Genomic DNA, 22,045 nt, shown 5'->3' with positions numbered 1-22,045 from the left:
TTTCCACATTTTGTCACATTTCTGCTACAAACATGAATCAATTTTATTGGAATTTCACATGAGAGACCAATACAAAGTGGTGTACACGTGAGAAGTGGAATGAAAATCATACAGGATTCCAAACATTTTTTACAAATAAATAACTGCAAAGTGGGGTGTGCGTAATTATTCAGCCCCTTTGGTCTGAGTGCAGTCAGTTGCCATAGACATTGCCTGATGAGTGCTAATGACTAAATAGAGTGCACCTGTGTGTAATCTAATGTCACTACAAATACAGCTGCTCTGTGACGGCCTCAGAGGTTGTTTAAGAGAATATTGGGAGTAACAACACCCTGAAGTCCGAAGAACACACCAGACAGGTTAGGGATAACGTTATTGAGAAATTTAAAGCAGGCTTAGGCTACAAAAAGATTTCCAAACCAGTGCTGGGCCGAAATTACGCATGAGCGTAATTACGCATCGTAATTCAATGTAAAGTTACGCGTAAGCGCTACGCGTAAATTACGGTCTTACGTGTAATTATTTACGCGTAAGCAGTAAAGTGGTATCGTAATTACACTGTCTACCGTAATTGCTAGGCATGCGTAATTTTACGAACACTTACGCGTAATTTTACGCGTAATTACTAACGTAAAAACTCACCTTTTCTAAGAGTAGCCAATCAGTCAACATCCTAAGCAACCAATAGTACCTTCTCCCGCCCTTCAGTATAAGCGTACAATTTGATGCATACGAATGATATGTACGCAATAACTGTCATATTGACGGCTATTGCCTACATATCGTCCGTGTGCGTCAAAAAATACGCATTAATGGGTATTACGGCACTACGCGTAACATCGTAGTGTAAGCGCCTACATCACGGTATCCTTACGCGTAACTGCGTAAGTTTACGCGTAATTACAGTGATGTACAGTAGATAATTTCCTACGCCGTAACCGTAATTGCGTAATGCGTAATAGAGTAAAATTACGCGTAATAATCCGTAAGCGTAGATTTTTCCATTACGACCAGCACTGTTCCAAACCCTTGAACATCCCATGGAGCACTGTTCAAGTGATCATTCAGAAATGGAAGGCGTATGGCACAACTGCACAACCTACCAAGACAAGGCTGTCCACCTAAACTCACAGGCCAAACAAGAAGAGCGCTGATCAGAAATGAAATCAAGAGGCCCATGGTGACTCTGGATGAGCTGCAGAGATGTACAGCTCAGGTGGGGGAATCTGTCCATAGGACAACTATTAGTCGTGCACTGCACAAAGTTGGCCTTTATGGAGGAGTGGCAAGAAGAAAGCCATTGTTAACCGAAAAGCATAAGAAGTCCCATTTGCAGTTTGCCACAAGCCATTTAGGGGACACAGCAAAAACCTCAAAGAAGGTGCTCTGGTCAGATGAGACCAAAATTGAACTTTTTGGCCAAAATGCAAAACGCTATGTGTGGCGGAAAACTAACACTGCACATCACTCAGAATGCACCATCTCCACTGTCAAATATGGTGGTGGCAGCATCATGCTCTGGGGATACTTCTCTTCAGCAGGGACAGGGAAGCTGGTCAGATTTGATGGGAAGATGGACGAAGCCAAATACAGGGCAATCTTGGAAGAAAACCTCTTGGAGTCTGCAAAAGACTAGAGACTGGGGTGGAGGTTCACCTTCCAGCAGGACAACGACCCTAAACATAAAGCCAGGGCAACAATGAAATGGTTTAAAACAAAACATATCCATGTGTTAGAATGGCCCAACCAAAGTCCAGATCTTAAATCCAATCGAGAATCTGTGGCAAGATGCGAAAACTGCTGTTCACAAATGCTGTCCATCTAATCTGACTGAGCTGGATCTGTTTTGCAAAGAAGAATGGGCAAGGATTTCAGTCTCTAGATGTGCAAAGCTGGTAGAGACATACCCTAAAAGACTGGCAGCTGTAATTGCAGCAAAAGGTGGTTCTACAAAGTATTGACTCAGGGGGCTGAATAATTATGCACACCCCAGTTTGCAGTTATTTATTTGCAGGGCCGGATTTGTACTTTTCAGTGCCCTAGGCACCACTTTCTGCAACCGTCCCTCCCAAGTCTAAATAGAGCTTGCACATGTGAAATTTTAAACAGGCTGGAGTATTCAGTAAAAGGCCAGCACCCACTATGCGATTTTTTTTCAGCGACTTTTCCAATGATCTGCGATTTTTTTGATCAATAAGTGACCGTTTCCACATTCTTGCGACACGGGTATAAGAGCGTGATTACACAAACAGCATTTGATAATGCATGATGATAATGACCATCCTGAAGGATCAGATGTTTAAGATCCCCAAGGACTTCCACACAAAGTACCACAATTGTTTGACCTCATGTTTGCACCCATCGCGTGTTCCCACAGGTAGGACGATGAATCATGGAAACTGGTTTGTCAGGAGACATTGCTGTGAGGTTCCCAGTATTCGGCTTAAAGGGGAACTGAGGAGAGAGGTATATGGAGGCTGCCATGTTTATTTCCTTTTAAGCAGTACCAGTTGCCTGGTAGCCCTGCTGATCCTCTGCCTCTAATACTATTAGCCATAGCCCCTGAACAAGCATGCAGCAGAACAGGTGTTTCAGACTTTACATTTCCCCCAACATACATATAATCTGGCAGCAGTTCCCCAAAATACACTTAATCTGACAGCAGTGGTTCCCCAAAAACCGGTAGCCAGGTCTATAGGTGTCCCCAGAATCGGTGGCCAGTGGTATAGGTGTCCCCAGAACAGGTGGCCAGGGGTAGAGATGTTCCCAGAACAGGTAGCCAGGGGTAGAGATGTCCCCAGAACAGGTAGCCAGGGGTAGAGATGTCCCCAGAAAGGTAGCCAGGGGTAGATATGTCCCCAGAACAGGTTGCCAGGGGTAGAGATGTCCCCAGAACAGATTGCCAGGGGTAGAGATGACCCCAGAACAGGTAGCCAGGGGTAGAGATGTCCCCAGAACAGGTAGCCAGGGGTGGAGATGTCCCCAGAACAGGTAGCCAGGGGTAGAGATGTCCCCAGAACAGGTTCCCAGGGGTAGAGATGTCCCCAGAACAGATTGCCAGGGGTAGAGATGTCCCCAGAACAGGTAGCCAGGAGTAGAGATGTCCCCAGAACAGGTAGCCAGGTGCCCCCCCCCCCCCCAGCAGGAGGGGAGCAGCGCAGAGAAGATGGAGCGATTGTGGGCACAATGGTGGGTGTCACCCCCTCCTTCCCTCACCTTAGGGCTCCCCCTCCCTCGCCCCCTCCAGAACTAAGTCTTGTGCAGCGGCTGGCAGCCGGCGGAACTTACCTCCATCTCGTTGCAGGCGCGGGATGGTCTCTCTGCATTTGCTGCTAGTCTGGTCTGGTCTAGACCAGAGCAGCCGCACCAGAACTTCCGGCACTTGGAACGAAAGGTAAGTTCTGCCCGCCGCCACACAAGACTTAGCTCTGGAGGGGAGAGCGAGGGAGGGAGAGCCCTAAGGTGAGGGAAGGGGGGAGACATCCCCCCTTCCCCACAGCTCTCCCTCTTCTCTGCGCTGCTCTCCTCCTGCTCACAGGGCGGTGCTGAATTCCTTACGGAATTCACGGGCAGCTAAATTTGTAACAAAATTTTCAGTATGCCCGTAAATTTACGAGCGGTTGGCAACACTGGCCAGGTCGGCCTCTACTGCGCCTGCATGAGCGCCGCTGTCAATGATGCTCACATGGTCTGGAGTGTTCTGCACAGAACACGCCAGACCATATGAGGATGATTGACAGTGGTGCTCCCGCAGTAAAGGCTAACCTGGAAAGGTTGGCCTCTAAAACGGAGGGGGTCCAAGGACACCGGAGCTGCGGCGAGGAACATAGCGGTATGTAGTTCTCAGTTCTCATTTGATTTAGCTGCTCGGATGCTCCATTCGGGCACACTCCCTCCTAGTGCATCCACCGTCATCCTAAACCTCCTCCCCCCCCCCAGGAATATCAGTGTGATCCCGGTAAAAAGGGACAGTATTAGTGTGACCCCGGTAAAAAGGGTATTAGGGCACACTAAGGGACTAAAAGGAACAGTATTAGGGCACACTAAGGGACTATAAGGAACAGTATTAGGGCACACTAAGGGACTGTAAGGAACAGTATTAGGGCACACTGAGGAGGGTGCAGGCTAAATGATTCCAGGCGACAAGCAAGTTACTGTGAAGCTGTATTTCAGTTAACCCCTCCCCCCCAATAGTCCTCGCTGTCTCACCACTTCTCTCGAGGGACGGAGTCGTCCTCTTGATGTGCAGTGCGCACATTTACACCAGACTCGAGTCCGTGGATGGGCTACCTGAGGAGGCGTGCCAGAAGACAAGAGGGGAGGGGATTGTAGCCCATGAGACAGAAAGGCTGCTGGGCTACCGAAGCGGTAGTAAACTGAGGAGTGGGATTAACTCACGGGGAAACGCCCGCCCCAGATTAGGTTGGTTAATCAGCCATGCACTGAGCCAGTTTACTTTTCCACAGACACACCCAAAACAATTACAGATTTCACGGACACATAAATTTAACAATATATTTACTGACAAGGGTTGGCAACACTGGCGTATATATGAAAATGTCCCTGCACAGACAGGTTATTATGGAACAGTTCCTCTCCTGTCAGCTGCAATACCGCCCCAGCTCAAGCCCCGCCCTAGTCTCAGGCCTACTCGGCCTGCCCACAAATACGGCCCTGTTTATTTGTAAAAAATGTTTGAAATCATGTATGATTTTTATTCCACTTCTCACGTGTACACTACTTGCTAGTTATGTTCTGATGTTGTTGTTGTTGTTCTTGCACTATGCTCTATGCCAAGGTGTACCACAAATAATTCCGGGTGCGGCAACCACTGTACTTGGCGAAATAAATTGATTCTGATTCTGATTCTGACTTTGTATTGGTCTTTCATGTGGAATTCCAATAAAATTGATTCATGTTTGTGGCAGTAATGCAACAAAATGTGGAAAACTTCAAGGGGGCTGAATACTTTTGCAAGCCACTGTATGTTCTACCAATACCACAAATATATCCCCTTAACCCATTGCCAGTACCACCAGCACCACTAACAGGATATTGAAGAGGGGGCTGCCTTCTATAACATATATCACTCTATCTTATTGTTATTGTCGTACCATTCTTGCCTGCTGTGATAGTATTACCTTTTTTAATGATTTAAAGTGGATCCGAGATGAACTTTTACTCATTGCATAATTGTGTTCCTTACATATAGTTTATAGGGCATTCCTCAAGCCAAATACTTGTTTTGTTTTGTTTTAATACCCTAATTTCCTATAAACTAAATAAACCACACCCACAGCTTCTCCAGAGTGCCTTGGCGCTTGCAAGGGATTGTGGGATTTCAGTCTGGGCAGGTGAAAAAGGTGTTACTAGCTATAGATTTCAGAGGCAGAGTTTTCACAATCTGAGAGCTGCAATGCAGATACAGATCAGTTGCCTGTGTAATGGAGGAGATAAGAGTGGAGTTTTCACAGAATATGCAGATTAGCATGCCTAGATACAGATAAGCTTGCCTGTGTGTGTGATTGTGTAATAGTGACAAGCAGAAAACATGTCTGCTCCCATTGTATCACAGGAAAAAATATTAATATACTGTTGAAGCTGTTTGAAGATAGATTTGCTGTGTAAACTATCTAAACTTTAGATAAAATATATAGACAAGTCACTTGTTATATTTAGTTTTTCATCTCGGATCCGCTTTAACTGCAACCATAGCTTTGCCTAGACAGTACCAGCCCCTAGTTCTTTCCAACATTTGACAACCTTTCCATTCACTAACGGCGGTTTTAGCAAGGCTCCGGCGGTGTAAATTAGACACTAGAGGTCCAGCTGCCTCCCGGTCTTCGCTGTCTCCTCTGTATACCACCTTCCTCTGCTTCCTGGTTTAGTGTGAGCGGGAATTACAGAGGAGACAGTGTAGACCAGAAGGCAGCTGGACCTCTATCTTCTGCTTTACCCCGCCGGAACCTTGCTGTAACCACCGCTCTCCCGCCGCTTGTAGTAGGAGGGGAGGACACCCAGGTGAGACAGGGAGCATAGGAGTCGGGCCCCCACTGAGCTACCCAACTACCCACCCAGCTACCTAACTGCCTACCCTCCCACCCGGCTACCTAACTGCCCACCCGGCTACCTATCTACCCACCCAGCTACCTAACTGCCTACCCTCCCACCTGGCTACCTAACTGCCCACCCGGCTACCTATCTACCCACCCAGCTACCTAACTGCCTACCCTCCCACCTGGCTATCTAACTGCTTACCTGGCTACCTAACTGCCCACCCAGCTACCTAACTGCCTACCCTCCCACCCGGCTACCGAACTGCCCACCCGGCTACCTATCTACCCACCCGGCTACCTATCTGCCTACCCTCGAACCCGGCTACCTAACTGCCCACCCGGCTACCTATCTACCCACTGGCTACCTATCTGCCTACCCTCGAACCCGGCTACCTAACTGCCCACCCGGCTACCTATCTACCCACCCAGCTACCTATCTGCCTACCCTCCCACCCGGCTACCTATCTACCCACCCGGCTACCTATCTGCCCACCCAGGGGCACCCGGCTACCGATCTACCTAACTGCCCACCCGGCTACCTATCTACCCACCCAGGGGCACCTATCTGCCTACTCTCCCACCCGACTACCTAACTGCCTACCCGGCTGCCTAACTGCCCACCCAGCTACCTAACTGCCTACCCTCCCACCGGCTACCTAACTGCCCACCCAGCTACCTATCTGCCCACCCTCCCACCCGGCTACTTAACTGCCCACCCGGCTACTTAACTGCCCACCCGGCTACCTAACTGCCCACCCGGCTACCTAACTGCCTACCCCCCCACCCGGCTACCTAACTGCCCACCCAGCTACCTATCTGCCTACCCTGCCTACCTGGCCATGGGCGTCCCTACATATGGCAAAATGGGACTTGCGCACTCCCCTGGCTAGCTGCTGCCCCCCCCCCTAGCCACCCGAACACAGAAGTGGCCGGCCCGCCTGCCCTGGGGTGGCAACGGAGAGAGAAGAGAACACAGCGGAGCTGCCTGCCGCAACACTAAATTCTAAGGGGGGGAGAGAGAGAGTGGGAACCCCAAGGTGGGGGAAGTGGGGGGGGGAAACGTCCTCTCTTCCCCACCGCTTCTCTTCTCTCTCCGCTGCCACTGGGGACACCTATAGATCTGGCTATCTAAACTGGGGACGCCTATAGACCTGGCTATCTATACTGGGGGGCACCTGTCACTACCTGAACTGGGGGGCACCTGTCACTACCTAAACTGAGGTGCACCTGTCACTGCATAAACTGAGGGGCACCTGTCACTGCATAAACTGAGGGGCACCTGTCACTGCATAAACTAGGGGCTCCTGTCACTACATACACTGGGGGGGGGGGTCCCTGTCACTTCCTGAACTGGAGGGCACTTGTCACTGCATACACTGGGGGCTCCTGTCATACCTAAACTGGGGGTACCAGTCACTAACTAAACTGGGGGGCACCTGTCACTACCTGAACTGGGGGGCCCTGTCACTACCTAAACTAGGGGCTTCTGTCACTACATACACTGGGGGGTCCCTTTCACTTCCTGAACCAGCATCACCGCCAGCCAGGTCACAGCATCACCGCCTCACCACCAGCCAGCCTGGCCACAGCATCACCGCCAGCCTTTCAGCCCACACATCATCCCCAATCCAGCCAAAAACATTATTGCCAGGCATAGCAGCCAGTAGAGGAGAATTCAGAAGCCAGGTGAGAGGTGTCTACCATATTAAGGGGGCATTCTGCCCATTTAGGTACATCCTATTTACCATATTAAGGGGGCATTCTACCTACCTTCCCACCCGGCTACCTACCTATCTACCCACCCACCCACCCAGCTACCTACCTACCCACCCACCTACCTACCTACCCACCCACCAGGCTACCTACCTACCCACCCACCAGGCTACCTACCCACCCACCCATGGGAGCTGCGTGCCGGACGGAGGCTGGGTCATGTATTTTCTGGGCAAATCTGCCGACATGATTGCATGTATTTTCTGGGTTAATCTGCCGACATGATTGTACATATTTTCTGGTCAAATCTGCCACATGATTGCACGTATTTTCTGTTCAAATCTGCCGACATGATTGAACGCGTTTTCTGGTCAAATCTGCCACATGATTGTACGTGTTTTTTGGTCAAATCTGCCGACATGATTGAATGTATTTTCTGGTCAAATCTGCCGACATAGTCACAGGGGTATGGGGGGGGGGGGGGGAATAAAGGACCAATTCATCCATTAATCCCTAAGACACCCAGGTTACTTAGACCTTGACCAAACACTATTGTTATGAACAATTGAAACCGTGACAGGTCAACAGTGAGAAAGGGTTAATTTATTGTTCCAAATTAGGTGACCAGCAAAGCATTAAAAGTGTGTACCAAGACACATCTATTAAAATCAACAGCGCTGTTGCACACAACTGTCACACATCTCACCGCATCCGGGTAACCACAGCCTCACTCAAGCAAGAGGGCCTATCAAAAAATTGTCCATCCCTAAATAAAACTGCACAAAGGACCTTTAAGGCAGAGTCCAGATAGCCCAACAGTGAAGCAACAGCAATAGCAGCAAGATTCCTGCACAACAAAGCAGGTTAGTCCAGCAAGCATATATTGTGTTAGATGTATGTTGGCAACCTTGGATACTTACGCCACCCAAATATGTGCACTCAAAGATAGGATGGCTGCATCTGGGGGGGGGGCCCGCATGTCCTCGGTAAACAGCCTGCCGCTCCAGTCTCCTGAAAAGGGCATGTGGCGTGGGATCCGCCCGGACACTTGCGCTTGGCGTATTGTAATCCTACACGCTGACTCCACAATCTGCCGCTCACTGTCTCACACACTGTGAGTCGTCTCACACACTGTGAGTCGCTTGACTTTGCCCTCCGTTGGAGGTATATAGTGCAGTGTGTTTGACACGGCCGGCTGTGTATGCTAGGCTGGTATATACTCTTTGGCTCGTTTTTATGGGGGTTTATGGGGGGTTTTGTAAGCAGACATTAATACATTTTGAAGTGTTAATTGAGACTTAGTGAGACAATTTTTTGTCGTCGGAGGTATTCGGCAGGCGGACTTACGCCATTAACAGTACATCACCAGTCCCGGTAAACGGACCCTCACCTCCATGAGACATATCACAGTTCACCAGAGGAGGGCTGGGACACCCGGATCGGCGGTGCGTTCCAGTACTGGCCTACTAGTTTCGACCGTCACGTCCGGTCTTCATCAGGGCGTGGCTTGTGCTCGGTGGGCCAATCCTTAAAGAGGAGCTGTTAGGTATAGGGTCTCAGAGAAAATAAACACATATATCAGTAGCTAAAGATTGGCTGTACTTACATTACATATGCATTTCACTGTCCACGTTTGGATTTCACAGAATTTGTATATAGTATATGCAGAGAATGATGCTCCTGACAGCTCATGGCAGGTTCCATGTTTGTGAAGCCAAATGTGTCGTCATGTCCTGCCTGCTTCTGATCACAGAACAGCTCATACTGAATAACACTAGTTTGCAGTGAATATTAATGAGCCATGTGGCTAGGAACAATAGCGGACTCCTGCAGTGTACGCTGCCCCGAGATTTATCTGTGCTGTGGCTGGACTGAGTTTTAGAAGCTGCTGAAACTTGATCCCGTCTTCTCCTTAGCAGCCGAGGGGAGGGCCCCAGAATGCTTTGCAGTATGTTATGCGGCTTGCGTCCTGCTTAGGTCTAAGCATTGCTGATAAGCATACATCAAAGGTAAGAGAGATCTTTATCTTCAGTAATGTCTTTTTGGCTTCCTTCTAAACTGTTTAACACAGGAGACTAGAGGTTTAAATTAGCTTCTGCAGCCTGACAGTTACTCTTTAACAAGGCTCTCTCGCCTCCACCTCCTGCAAGCTGATTGGTAGGTGATAGTATGACCGTCTTCAATAGACTCCCTGGCTAGAACACCCCCTAGTGACCTGAAACCCAGGTGCCGTCATTTTTAAAGTATTGGAGATTATTATAATAGTTGACATAGATATACACACTAAAAATAAAAATACAATTATATACCACTTGGGCTCAGAACATGGCTAGGTCACTCAACACTCACCACATATATCCATCTTAGATCTAAAGCGCTAATAGTTTATTAACTGCCAAACAGAACAGCCATTAATTAATCTGCCGACATAATTGAACGTATTTTCTGGGCAAATCTGCTCGCATTATGTGTATTTTCTTGAGAAAACCTGCACAATTATGTGAATTTTCTGGGGAAAGGGTCACCAAAATTTGGGCCCACTGTCTTTGCGTTGCACTTTTAAAGGGAACCTGGGGTAAGAATACTATTGAGGCTGCCATATTTATCTCCTTTTAAGCAATACCAGTTGCCTGGCTGCCGTGCTGCCGTGCTGGTCCTCTGCCTCTTATTCTTTCAACCATAGACCCTGAACAAGCATGCAGCAGGTCAGGGGTTTCTGACAATATTGTCAGAACTGAAAAGATTAGCTGCATGCTTGTTTCTGGTGTAATTCAGTTCATTACTGCAGCCAAATAGATCAGCAGGGCTGCCAGGCAACTAGTATTGTTTAAAAGGAAATAAATATGGCAGCCTCCATATCACTCTCACTCCGGGTTCACTTTAAATTACAGTTAGCTCCGCCCTCATCCGGTCATAGCCATGCCCATTTTTTGACGCGATGCACGATGTGCGCCGCGGGTCATGGGGGCCCGCAATTGGGATTTTGCACAAGGGCCCGCTGCTGGCTGTGTCCGCCACTGGGCTGCAGTACATGTATGTTACACATGGAAGAGGGGGCTGCACGTGGAATGGGGCTCTGGTGCACATGGAAGGGGTGCCATAACATACTTTGCCTAGAGGCATAAAAAGAATAAATATGGCCTTGTAAGTATAGCCTATACCTGGATACTTGTGCGTGGAGGCTAAATTAGACTTAAATATGTTTTATATTGACTATTTTAAAGGGAACCTAAATTAAAAAGGATATGGATTTTTCCTTTTAAAATAATACCAGTTGCCTGACTCTCCTGCTGATCCTGGGTCTCTAATACTTTTAGCCACAGCCCTTCAACAAACATGCAGATCAGGTGCTCTGACTCATATCAGACTGGATTAGCCACATGCTTGTTTCAGGTGTGTGATTCAGCCACTAGTGCAGCCAAAGAGATCAGCAGGACTGACAAGCAACTGGTATTGTTTAAAAGGAAACATTCATATCCCTCCCAGTTAAAGTTCCCTTTAAGGTTAGCTACTGTATTTTTCAGAATATATGACGCTCCGGACTATAAGACGCACCTAGGTTTAGAGGGCGAAAACCAAGGAGAAAAAAAAATATACTAAACCTGGTGCGTTCATGGTTCAGGAGCATTTTACAGATGCTCTTCCCCCAATTATTGTGTCCCCGTTGTACCTCTTGTGCCCTCCTGTGTCCCCCATGTGCTCTACTGTGTCTCTATGTATCCTCCTGTGTCCCTTAAGTGTCTTCTGTACCACTTTTGTCCTTCGCCATACCCTAGTTAGCCAAACTGTGTCCTTGTCTGCCCTCCTGTGTCTTCCTCTGTCACCCTTTGGGCCCTGTTTGCCCCCCTCTCTGCCCTCCTGTGTCTTCCTCTATCACCATTTGGGCCCCATTTGTTCCCATCTCTGCCCTCCTTTGTCTTCCTCTGTCCTTCTGTGTCCCCTCCACTGCCTGCTTATAATTATGTGCAGTGGCATCGCATCTCACCTCATCCATTGCCTCTAGCAGCAATCACAGACATCTACCGCATGGCTCTCCTAGTGCCAGCTTCTGCTGATCGCGTCATCAGTAGAGCCCAGCATTAGAGGAGCAGTGTGGGAGAGGAGGTCTGCGATCACTGCTGGAGCCGATTGATAAGGTAAGAAGTGCTGTAGCTACACATAACTATACATGGGCAGTGGAGCGGACACAAGGAGGAGCAGAAGAGGATACAGGGGACATTGCAGGGAGTTCCTGACATTGCGGCAGGTCAGTGGTTCGCATCGGGTGGTGTTCGTAAGTCGGGGACTCCCTGTCTTTGGAATATAAGAAGCAAGGACTTTCTCTCCCCATTTTTGGGGCAGAAAAAAGTGTGTCTTCTATTTTGAAAAATATGGTACTTCATATATGCTTTTAACTTTCTTTATAGTTATATGATATTTGTGTTGCATGTATTATTGATCTTTGCATTACAATTCTATAAAAATGTATTGATTGTTTCGAATTGTGGTGACATACATGCCATTATCATGCTGCAAACTAGCAACTTAGTCTATATATATAACATGCACAATTTAATTTTTGGAAGTGTGAAAGAAACACAAATTTCTAAATGTCTATTCTGCAATGTTTTACACAGATCTCTGTTAATTTGCTGTGATGTTGCCAGTGTACACACTGGCTGTATGAACCTAATTTTCCTGCTACTTGATGTCTGAATATTTCGTGCCATTCATGTTGTCATGCTGAAAACAAGCAAGATTCAGTTTTTGGATGTGTGATAAAAATGTACATTTTTACTCCGCTATATATTACACAGAGCTCTGACTGCTGATGCCAGCTTGCTGAAAATTCTTGCTGTATTGCACCTTATTCTACAATGTACCTTATCTGCAATATGTATAATTGTATATGAGAATGTGTTGTGTTTATTATGTAGAGTCTACATAAACAAGAAACACAACACATTCTCATATACGGTACATATTTTCACACATCAGCCAAAACATGCTGTTTGGCATTTTGTCTTCACTTTCATTGATTGTCTTCATGTAGAGCTAATATATAACTTAGTGCTGAGTGAGTAATGTCATAGTGTTTTTTTTTTAAACTTATGAATTTATAATGGCATCTTTTATAAGCCAGTTTTTATATAGTACATAAGGAATTGTGCGCTTGACTCAATAGATTCATATCTCAAGAAACCTGAAGTAGATCTAGTTGACTATGAATGTTTACAGTGTAATAATCAACTTGGTCATCATTTCTTACCTGGTGCAGTCTAAAAAAAAAAAGAGACAAACTGGACATCATGTGTACCAGGGCAATTATGGTGTATGTTAACATTCTATTTTCAAATAAATAAGTTTATTTTTAAATGAATAGCTAAAGTACACACATAAAAGTAGTGGATAACATTTTTCCTTTATTAATCTACAGGACAATACCATAGATTTTCTGGAATATGTGGCAGCTCTAAATCTTGTTTTGCGAGGGAAGCTTGAACACAAGCTTAAATGGACGTTTAAGGTTTATGACAGAGATGGAAATGGCTGTATAGACAAGACTGAACTCTTGGAGATAGTTGAGGTATGTGGATTACAATGTGATCATTTACTAAGATTAAGGGATATTAATTATGCAGAGTATTTGTTTATTCTATCACATCTGCTCATGGGTCCTCCTCTCATTTTTACATTGTTAAAGGGGCACTATGGCGAAAAATTCTAAAATTTTAAATATGTGCAAACATATACAAATACGAAGTATGTTTTTTCTAGAGTAAAATGAGCCTTAAATTAGTTTTCTCCTATGTTTCTGTCACTTACAGTAGGTAGTAGAAATCTGACAGAAGCGACAAGTTTTGGACTAGTCCATCTCTTCATATGGGATTCTCAGGGATTTATTTATTTTCAAAAACACTTAGTGAATGGCAGTTGCTCTGTACAACTGCTAAAAAAAACTGTGTAGCGAGCAGGGAAGCTGGCCAGAATCATTGTTTAAATCCTTTTTAGGGAATACCTTTATAAAGAATAAAAGCCTTGCTGAGAATCCCCTATGAAGAGATGGACAAACCTGTCGCCTCTGTCAGATTTCTACTACCTACTGTAAGTGACAAGTAAGAGAAAAGTAATTTATGGCTCATTTTACTCTGGATAGTATGTAAAACACAAGCGGAAAACCAATTTATTGTGTTTCTTTGCGGTTCATCCATGACATATGTTTAAAAAAATCATTCACCCCTAGCTCATAAACCACTCTTAATCCCATCCCTCTTGCGCAGCATTGATCATGAACAAAATGGCATTTTTAACCAATGCTCAATCAATATTTTGATCACCTATCAATTGGGAGAGTCCTAGCCTTAAAAATAGTTTCATTAGATTCATTTTTATCCCCAATTATCTATTTAATCTAATAAAGCCCCAGCTTTTACTGCCATTTCTTATAAGAATAAGGCAAGAAATCCAGGTCAGCACACCACTTCAAAATGCAGGTTGTCTGAATTTATTGCTTCATAAGCACGTGAAAAAATGACATTTGTTTCGGGGCCACAGCGGGTCCCCTTCTTCAGATAGTGCAAACAAACAAATGTATATAACTGTACTCCATTTCTTTAAAGGGACACTATTGGAAAAAAAGATTCTGTAAAGCTCCACCCCTCCCCCCAATCAGCACAATTAAAGTTCCATCATTGGTTTGTGCTATGTTTGGTTAATATTGGTAAACATTGGTTAGTGCTTTGTTTGTACCTAATTGTGCTGCAAAAATTAAGATTAGTTAATTAGTCCCAGCGTGTTTTGAAGATAATAGCAATTTTTTCGCCAAATGATGACACCTAGCCCTCCTACAACAACGTATGAACATTAAATCCATATAGTTGGTTAGTGCCGTGTTTTTGCCCATTTGTGCCATCAGCATAATCTGCCTATAATGATTATGAGTTTTTAGGAAGTTCAGAAGTTCACACAGCCACCCCTCCTTTATACAACAGTACACAGGCTGGGTAAACATTTGACTTTTATAAAAGATTCAAAATCTCAAAAACCTCAAAAGATAGTTTTGTGGCACAAACTGGCTCAAACACAGTGATAATCAACGACACTGATATCACATCCATAAGTTGTTGTAAGGGGGCTACATGATATCTGGCAAAAAATAATTATTATCTTTAAGATAAAAGCAGCACAAATGTAGCACCAACTAAACGTGATGGGCTTTTTATTTGAGATAATGTTAGTTGGCCAGGTTCATGGCTAGCTTTTTTTTTTTTTTTTTTTACTTATAAACATAATACATGATTTATGTGTTATAAGTCTTAAAGAAATGAAAATCATTATTCAAATGTCAAAACCTGGCTTTACCTACTCACTCAATCAGGACTTATTCACACTAGGGGCGTTTTTGGCCTTTTTTCAAGTGCAAGCAATTTTTAAAATCGCCCCCAAAACGCTTGTGCAATGAATGTCTATGAGAAGGTTCATATCAGCGCGATTCGTGCACTGTGCATTCAGCAAAGTGGGTCTGTACCATTTTTATGGCGATTTTGCTATAATGAAAGGAATAGGAAGAGCGCTAAACACTCTGAAAAACACGCAATAAGGCGATTGCATTTGCGTTGTTTCGCGGATATTTAATTGTGAAATGTTTCCGGCTCAGCCTGCACTTCCTGTTTGGACAGAGAGCTGACGCAGCAGAAACTGCCAAGATGAGTCGCAGGGGCTGGTTCTGCGCAGAGGAAAGGAGCTTCTCTCTCAAATACAAAACCACCCAGACATGTATGACAAAAAGCATCCTGACTATAAAGACAACTGCAAGACCAATCAGGTGTGGTCTGATATCGCTGCATATTTCGTTGAAGATTTAACGGACGAATTATCTCCAAAAAGCAAAGCCGATAAAAGTAAGTTCACTCTGATGCTGACATTCAGCTCATGTTTGCTTGCACTGTTGTTTTTGTGTTTTTTACCTATGTAATGTTTGGTGATTTTTACTGAAGAAGGCAATACTTGTAACCTTATAATATCCATAACAACTACAATAGGCCTAGGAACCACACACATGTGTGGCTTTTACTGCAGTGTGTTTAGAACAGCCATGCTTTCTAATTCATGTCTAGCATCTAACAGCAAATGTAGGCACTGTTTTTATATGAATAATAGACAGAAATCTCCAATGTGTGTTGTAAAGTACATATATTTTTAGACATAACATTGGATAAATATCCTATAATGCAATATGCAGAAATGTAATCTTTTAACATAAACAAGTAAATCAACCTAAAACATTTTAAACTCAGATAGCCCCATCTGGAGTGAGGAAATAATTAGCTATATGCTCTGTAATGTTTAGTGCATTCTGGGTTCCTCTTAAAACAGCACCAGCAATGTTAGTAATTGTGGGAGGAATGTCATGTTTCTGTACTATCTTCCTTTCCATTATTCTCAAAAAGTTGTGTAGGAGGCAGGTAGGCTTGACGACAGTCACTGTATTCCCAGGTAACAATTGCATGGCATTGTGGTATATCTGCTACTTGTTTGCAAGAATGCTTGCTTTGCTTAGTCTTATGTTGAAATATAGTTTTTTTAACTGCCATGACTCTATGTGAAAAAGGCCTCATTACATTTTCACAAAGGCCTCATCACCAAGAAAGGTGCACGGATAGGCAGGTGCATGGGTGTTAGATCAAGGGCATGGTCCAGGGATGTGAAGTTGGCCCTGTTGTAGTTCCATCCAGATGTTTCTACAGGTATGCAAGACTATGTTGTGGATGGTGAACTTGGACAACCTGTATTGGAAATGTGGTGCTGCATATGTATTTCTTGTTGCAAGGAATCTGTAAAGTGAAATACAAAAAAAATTATGTATTGTTCTCTAGCAGTTGAACAGTTGAGGACAAGATGGAAATCTGTTCGGGATAATTATAAAAAAAAGAGTTGGATAAGCAAAAAAATGAACAAAGAAGTGGTGCCGGGGCAAGCAGACGCAAACAATACAAATATACCAGATTCTTGGAGTTCCTCAAGCCACATATGAATACTGGCCTGTAAGTATTGACACTGATGAATGACAAAGCCATGATGCTGATTCTGATTAAGGTGAGGTTTATTATTATTATTATCCTTTATTAACAGTACTGAAGACAATCTTCCTGATGAAGAAACCCCACCAAGAACTACAGATGTGGACATTACTGACCCTTCATTCCAGAGTGCAACATCTGTCCATGAAGAAGAGGAAAACACCCCTATGCACTCCCCAGACACTCCAAGTCCATCCACTCAATTCACACCCCCATGTACCTGTAATGTATCATACAGCAGAAGACAAAGCTTTCAGCTTAGAAAAAAAGGAACACCAAGAGCCCCAATATTGTAATATGTACTGGTAAATGGTTACTAGATAGAGTAAATGTTAATACTCACAAACCAGAGTTACCATTAGGCAACCACTGTAAAGGCAGGTGGGGAGATTTTCCTGTCCCCACTCAGGAATAATACGTCGCTCTCTGTAGATGAGAAAAAGGGGATCAACCCTCCACCCAGGGTAGACTCAATATTATGCAGGAGAACAGAGGTGCCAAGAGGAAAAAAGGAAGCTAAATGAGCTTGAAAACCAAATTCTTGGTAAGTAGAGGAGGTAGTGGTGGACTTACCTCCTCCAAGTAGACACACAACGACTGTAGTAAAGACAGTCAATATATTTTATTTATGAACTCCAAATATGCAACGCGTTTCTCAGGTTTGATCCCACTTCATCAGGCAATAACAACGGAGTAATAGCATATGTGGTCCGTAGAAGAGCCAGGCACCTCTGTGTAGAGGTGCCTGGCTCTTCTACGGACCACATATGCTATTGCTCCGTTGTTATTGCTTGATGAAGCGGGATCAAACCTGAGAAACGCATTGCATATTTGGAGTTCATAAATAAAATTTATTGACTGTCTTTACTACAGTCGTTGTGTGTCTACTTGGAGGAGGTAAGTCTACCACTACCTCCTCTATTTACCAAGAATTTGGTTTTTAAGCTCATTTAGCTTCTTTTTATCCTCTTGGCGCCTCTGTTCTCCTGCATAATACTTTCAGCTTAGAAGATCAGGAAGAGGCATGTCTAGGTCTGAATATGACCTCAAAATGATCTGTTCCATTGAGAAGGCAGTATCCCATATGGAGAAAAAAATCAAAAAAACTTTGACACATTGACTGAGCCCAGTACTCCTCAGTTCCTCCTCAGTCTAGTACCATCTTTTCAAAAAATCCCAGATGATAAATTGTTGCTAGCCAAACGTGATGTAATTGAGTTTGTAAACAAATATCTGACACCAGAACCAGCAAAGTAAACCCAAAACACATTATATTATGGCCATACTCATATGGGCCAACTTCATGATCCATACAGACACCCACTACAGCCACCTTATTATAGTCAACCAGTATATGACCTTCACAATTACTCATTGCCAACTATGCCACATTATGTTCCTAGGGCTGCACACCTGTCATCTCCGCTGGTGACGCCGTATGGTGGAGCTGCAAGACCTGGCTTGCAGCACAGATTTCCGGGTCTCGGCAGGCCGCTAACATCACTGGAGCGCATGGCGCTCGGCTCCCATTGGATAAGCGGCGGACGCACTCTCAGTACGCGCTCCACCACTGTAAACAGTGACCACGTGTGCACACTGCTGACTGCTGACATGCTGCTATGGGATTGGGCACTTTGGTTTCCTTTACTTCTGATTGGCTAGTCCTTGTATAAATGTAAGGTGAGCGCTCTCAGTTATTGCCCGTTATAGCCTATGCTGGGTTTGTTGTTGAGATTGCACTCACAGCTGATTGATCTTGTTGCCGACTTTGCCTGTTTCCTGACCAAGCTATTTCTAGATTGATTTCCTGTTGCCGACCACCGCTTGTTCTTGACCACACTTTCCGATTGGATTACCTGTTGTCGACTCTGCTTGTTAAAGGTTTCCCATGAACCCTGCCTAGACTGACTCTGGCTTGAACTGACCACGTTACCTGTTAAGTGTTTGAACTGCCTATAACCTATCCTCTCCTAAGATCACTTGGCTATCATCTGGACTGCCTTAACCTCCAGGCCTCAGGTGACTATACTTGAGTATAGTGTGCCTTGTATTACTTATACTGCTTTGTTGGGGGGAATACTATCTGTCACTCTGTATGCCAAATATACCTGCAGGGTATTGTAGTATTTTATTAGGTAGGAGTTTGCGCAGGTGTTACGGGCTGGGCTATAGGTCAGTCATATGGGCATACAGTCTGACCTATAGTCATGACAAGCCTGACAACACCCCTACTATCCACCCATCCCACCACCTATGCCTCCAAGACCATCAAGTCCACAAGAACCCTATCCTGACACACCCGTGTATACAGATCTAAGTGGTCAAGTTAGTGGTCAGAACAAGCCACGGCAACACTTACCTGACAGTGAGACACACTGCATCTCACCATTATTGTACGTTGACAAAATATAATGTGGTGGTCTTCCATTGAACGTTTAGTTTTGAAGGCTTAATTTCATTGTTTATAATTTCTTTTGTAAATAATTTCCTGTTCTTTTTTATATTTGACCACAAGTTGGTTATTATTTTTAATTACACTGTACCTTAGTGTTATGAGAAGTGTCTGTGTAGGACAGATAGGCTGCCTCAACACTGTACTTGTCTTTACAAGTCTGGGACACAATTTCTGCCTCCATGAGATAATCCAAGCTGTTGAAATTAAAAAATATGCTTACATTTGTGAAGTGTAGCATTTTCATTTTTCAAGTACAAACGTAACAGTGCAAACATATTTTTGTTATATGGTTAAAAAATGACATAATTCTAAAAAAAACATTGAACCAGTTATTGCCAAAATTAAAATAAAAAAAGTCTTCTCTTTGTTCATAGATAAGATAACCAATTGCAGGTTGATGCATTGTTGAAATGGTTGATCGATGTGGCTTACACATACTTAGAAGTTTGGGTAAAGTGGGTGCAAAGTGTTTGCCTATAGCTGTTGCTAAGGACATTGAGCTCAGATGTGATGACAATTGAGTAAAACCACATATATTAAGGTAAAAAGGTTTTGGAGGGACAATATATACCTTACACATGGTATTACAGAAAAACATGCCAAAAAAACATTGAAACTCACCTGGCTATATTCATCCTGGTGTATGCAAAGAATTTCTGTGGATGAACACACCAATCCTGGTAAATGGACTGAAATGTACCCTTTCAATCTCTGGTCACATTCATGGGATGCACCCAGTCCCGAGGAGGCCTGGACCTTCTCTTCATGAAACCAACAGCACATTGAAGAACAACCAACTCTTCTTCTATCGCTATACTCCTCTCTACAACCCACAAAGCATTGCAGGTAACACTGCCCTTACATACCCTGCCCATTACAATCATTAAATTATTATTTATGTTAATTACAATTATTTAGAACAAGGGCTCTTTAAATTTAGCCAAAATATATCTGAAAAAATGTAAAATGCCCCACAAAAGTGTGTACAAAATGCTTGCCTAAAAACGTACCGCCCACCCAAGCACAGGCAGGCACAAAAAAAAAAAAGCAAACAAAAACATTTTCGTTTTTAGGTGTGAATGAGGCCTCAGTGGGTTTCCCATCGGCTTGAGTTTTTGATGGAGCTACAGTACAACTCACTCACTTGCAGAAGACACAAAATGCAGTTGACATTCTGCCTCAAATATTGGCCTCAATACACTTACCGTAGATCATGGCCACAATTCACTAAGATCTTCTCCATTCTTTAAAGTGAACCTTAACTGACTAATAAAAAAAAAAGTTTCACTTACCTGGGGCTTCCCCCAGCCCCCTGCAGACACCCTGTGTCCCTCACCGATCATCCGGTTCCCCACTGTGGTTCAGTTTCATTTCTGGCAACTGGCCAGTCACCGAGCCAGTGCGCCTGTGTGGCCCTGGCCGTGCACATCCTTGATCGTGCTCCCATCTCTGTGGCCACCCTGCGCATGTGCAGTATGTATACTTTGCATACGTAGCCACACACATAGAAATTCACACACAGGACACAAACACAGAAATTCACACAGAGACAAAGAAACACACACAGCCACAGCCTCTCTCTCCTACTCTAGCTGTCTACCAAGCATGCTCGAATGTACCCAAATTCGATTCGAGTACATTCGAATTCGGGTCCTTTTGTTCTCTCCATCTTTTTCTTCACCGTCTTCTTTTCCTATTTTTCCATCTTCTTTCTCATCATCAATCATTACTATCATCTTCATCTTCTTCTTCTTCACTGGCATCTGGTTCTTCAAGTTCTTCTTCTTCTTCACCTGGTTCTTCTTCTTCTGGTTCATCTTCAATTGGTTTTTCATCTTCTTCTTCACCTGATTCTTCTTCGTCTTCTTATTCTCCTTCTTCATCATCATCTGGCTCTTCTTCTTCATCATCTGGTTCTTATTCTTCTTCTTCTTCTTCTGGTTCTTCTTCACCTGGTTCTTTTTCTTCGTCTTCTTCTGGTTCTTCTTCACCTGGTTCTTTTTCTTCACCTGGTTCTTCTTCTTCTGGTTCTTCTTCACCTGGTTCTTCTTCTTCTTCTGGTTCTTCTTCACCTGGTTCTTCTTCTTCTTCTTCTGGTTCTTCTTCACCTGGTTCTTCTTCGTCTTCTTCACCTGGTTCTTCTTCTTCACCTGGTTATTCTTCTTCTTCTTCACCACCACCATTTTTTTTTTTGTGTGTTCATATTCTTCCTCTTGTAGCCAACGTAAGTTTTTTTCCCTTACAGAACTCTACTGTTGTAAAATCTTTTCTTCAACACCAGCATAGCTAAATTTGTGTCGTAATAGCTAGTGGCGCATGGCAGCAGTGCATAATTCTGTGGACCCTGGCGGTGGGAACACAGACAGCAGGAGGTTTAATACAGCAGCAGCAAGAGGAGGAGGAGGAGTGACGTTTGGAAGCAGGCATGTCATGGGCCATGGTACCAAGCGTTAGTACCACGGCTGTAAGTGAACACCAACAGCAGGAGGTTCCGGACAGCAGTCCTGAAGCCCACATTGTGTCCAATGCACAACCGGGACAGCACAGTATTCAACCCAGTTTTTACAACAGTATATAGCTATTGTAGTGGCGTAATAGCTAGTGGCGCATGGCAGCAGTGCATAATTCTGTGGACCCTAGCGGTGGGAGCACAGACAGCAGGAGGTTAAATACAGCAGGAGGAGGAGGAGTGACGTTTGGCAGCAGGCAATGTATTTTGTGGACCCTGGCGGTGGGAACACAGACAGCAGGAGGTTAAATAC

At 44.4% G+C, this 22,045-nt stretch overlaps 1 protein-coding gene across 1 annotated transcript in view; it reads left to right on the top strand.

The window, feature by feature from the left end:
• GUCA1B (guanylate cyclase activator 1B) overlaps positions 1 to 22,045 on the top strand; it is a 333,757-nt gene that overhangs the window by 76,226 nt on the left and 235,486 nt on the right. The window contains exon 2 of the mRNA XM_068269753.1: positions 13,186 to 13,335. Within this exon, the coding sequence (XP_068125854.1) occupies positions 13,186 to 13,335 (150 nt within the window). The remainder of the gene's footprint in view (positions 1 to 13,185; positions 13,336 to 22,045) is intronic.

Source organism: Hyperolius riggenbachi, chromosome 2, assembly GCF_040937935.1.
Source record: "Hyperolius riggenbachi isolate aHypRig1 chromosome 2, aHypRig1.pri, whole genome shotgun sequence".
NCBI lineage: Eukaryota > Metazoa > Chordata > Amphibia > Anura > Hyperoliidae > Hyperolius > Hyperolius riggenbachi.
This window is presented reverse-complemented; position numbering and strand designations above follow the sequence as displayed.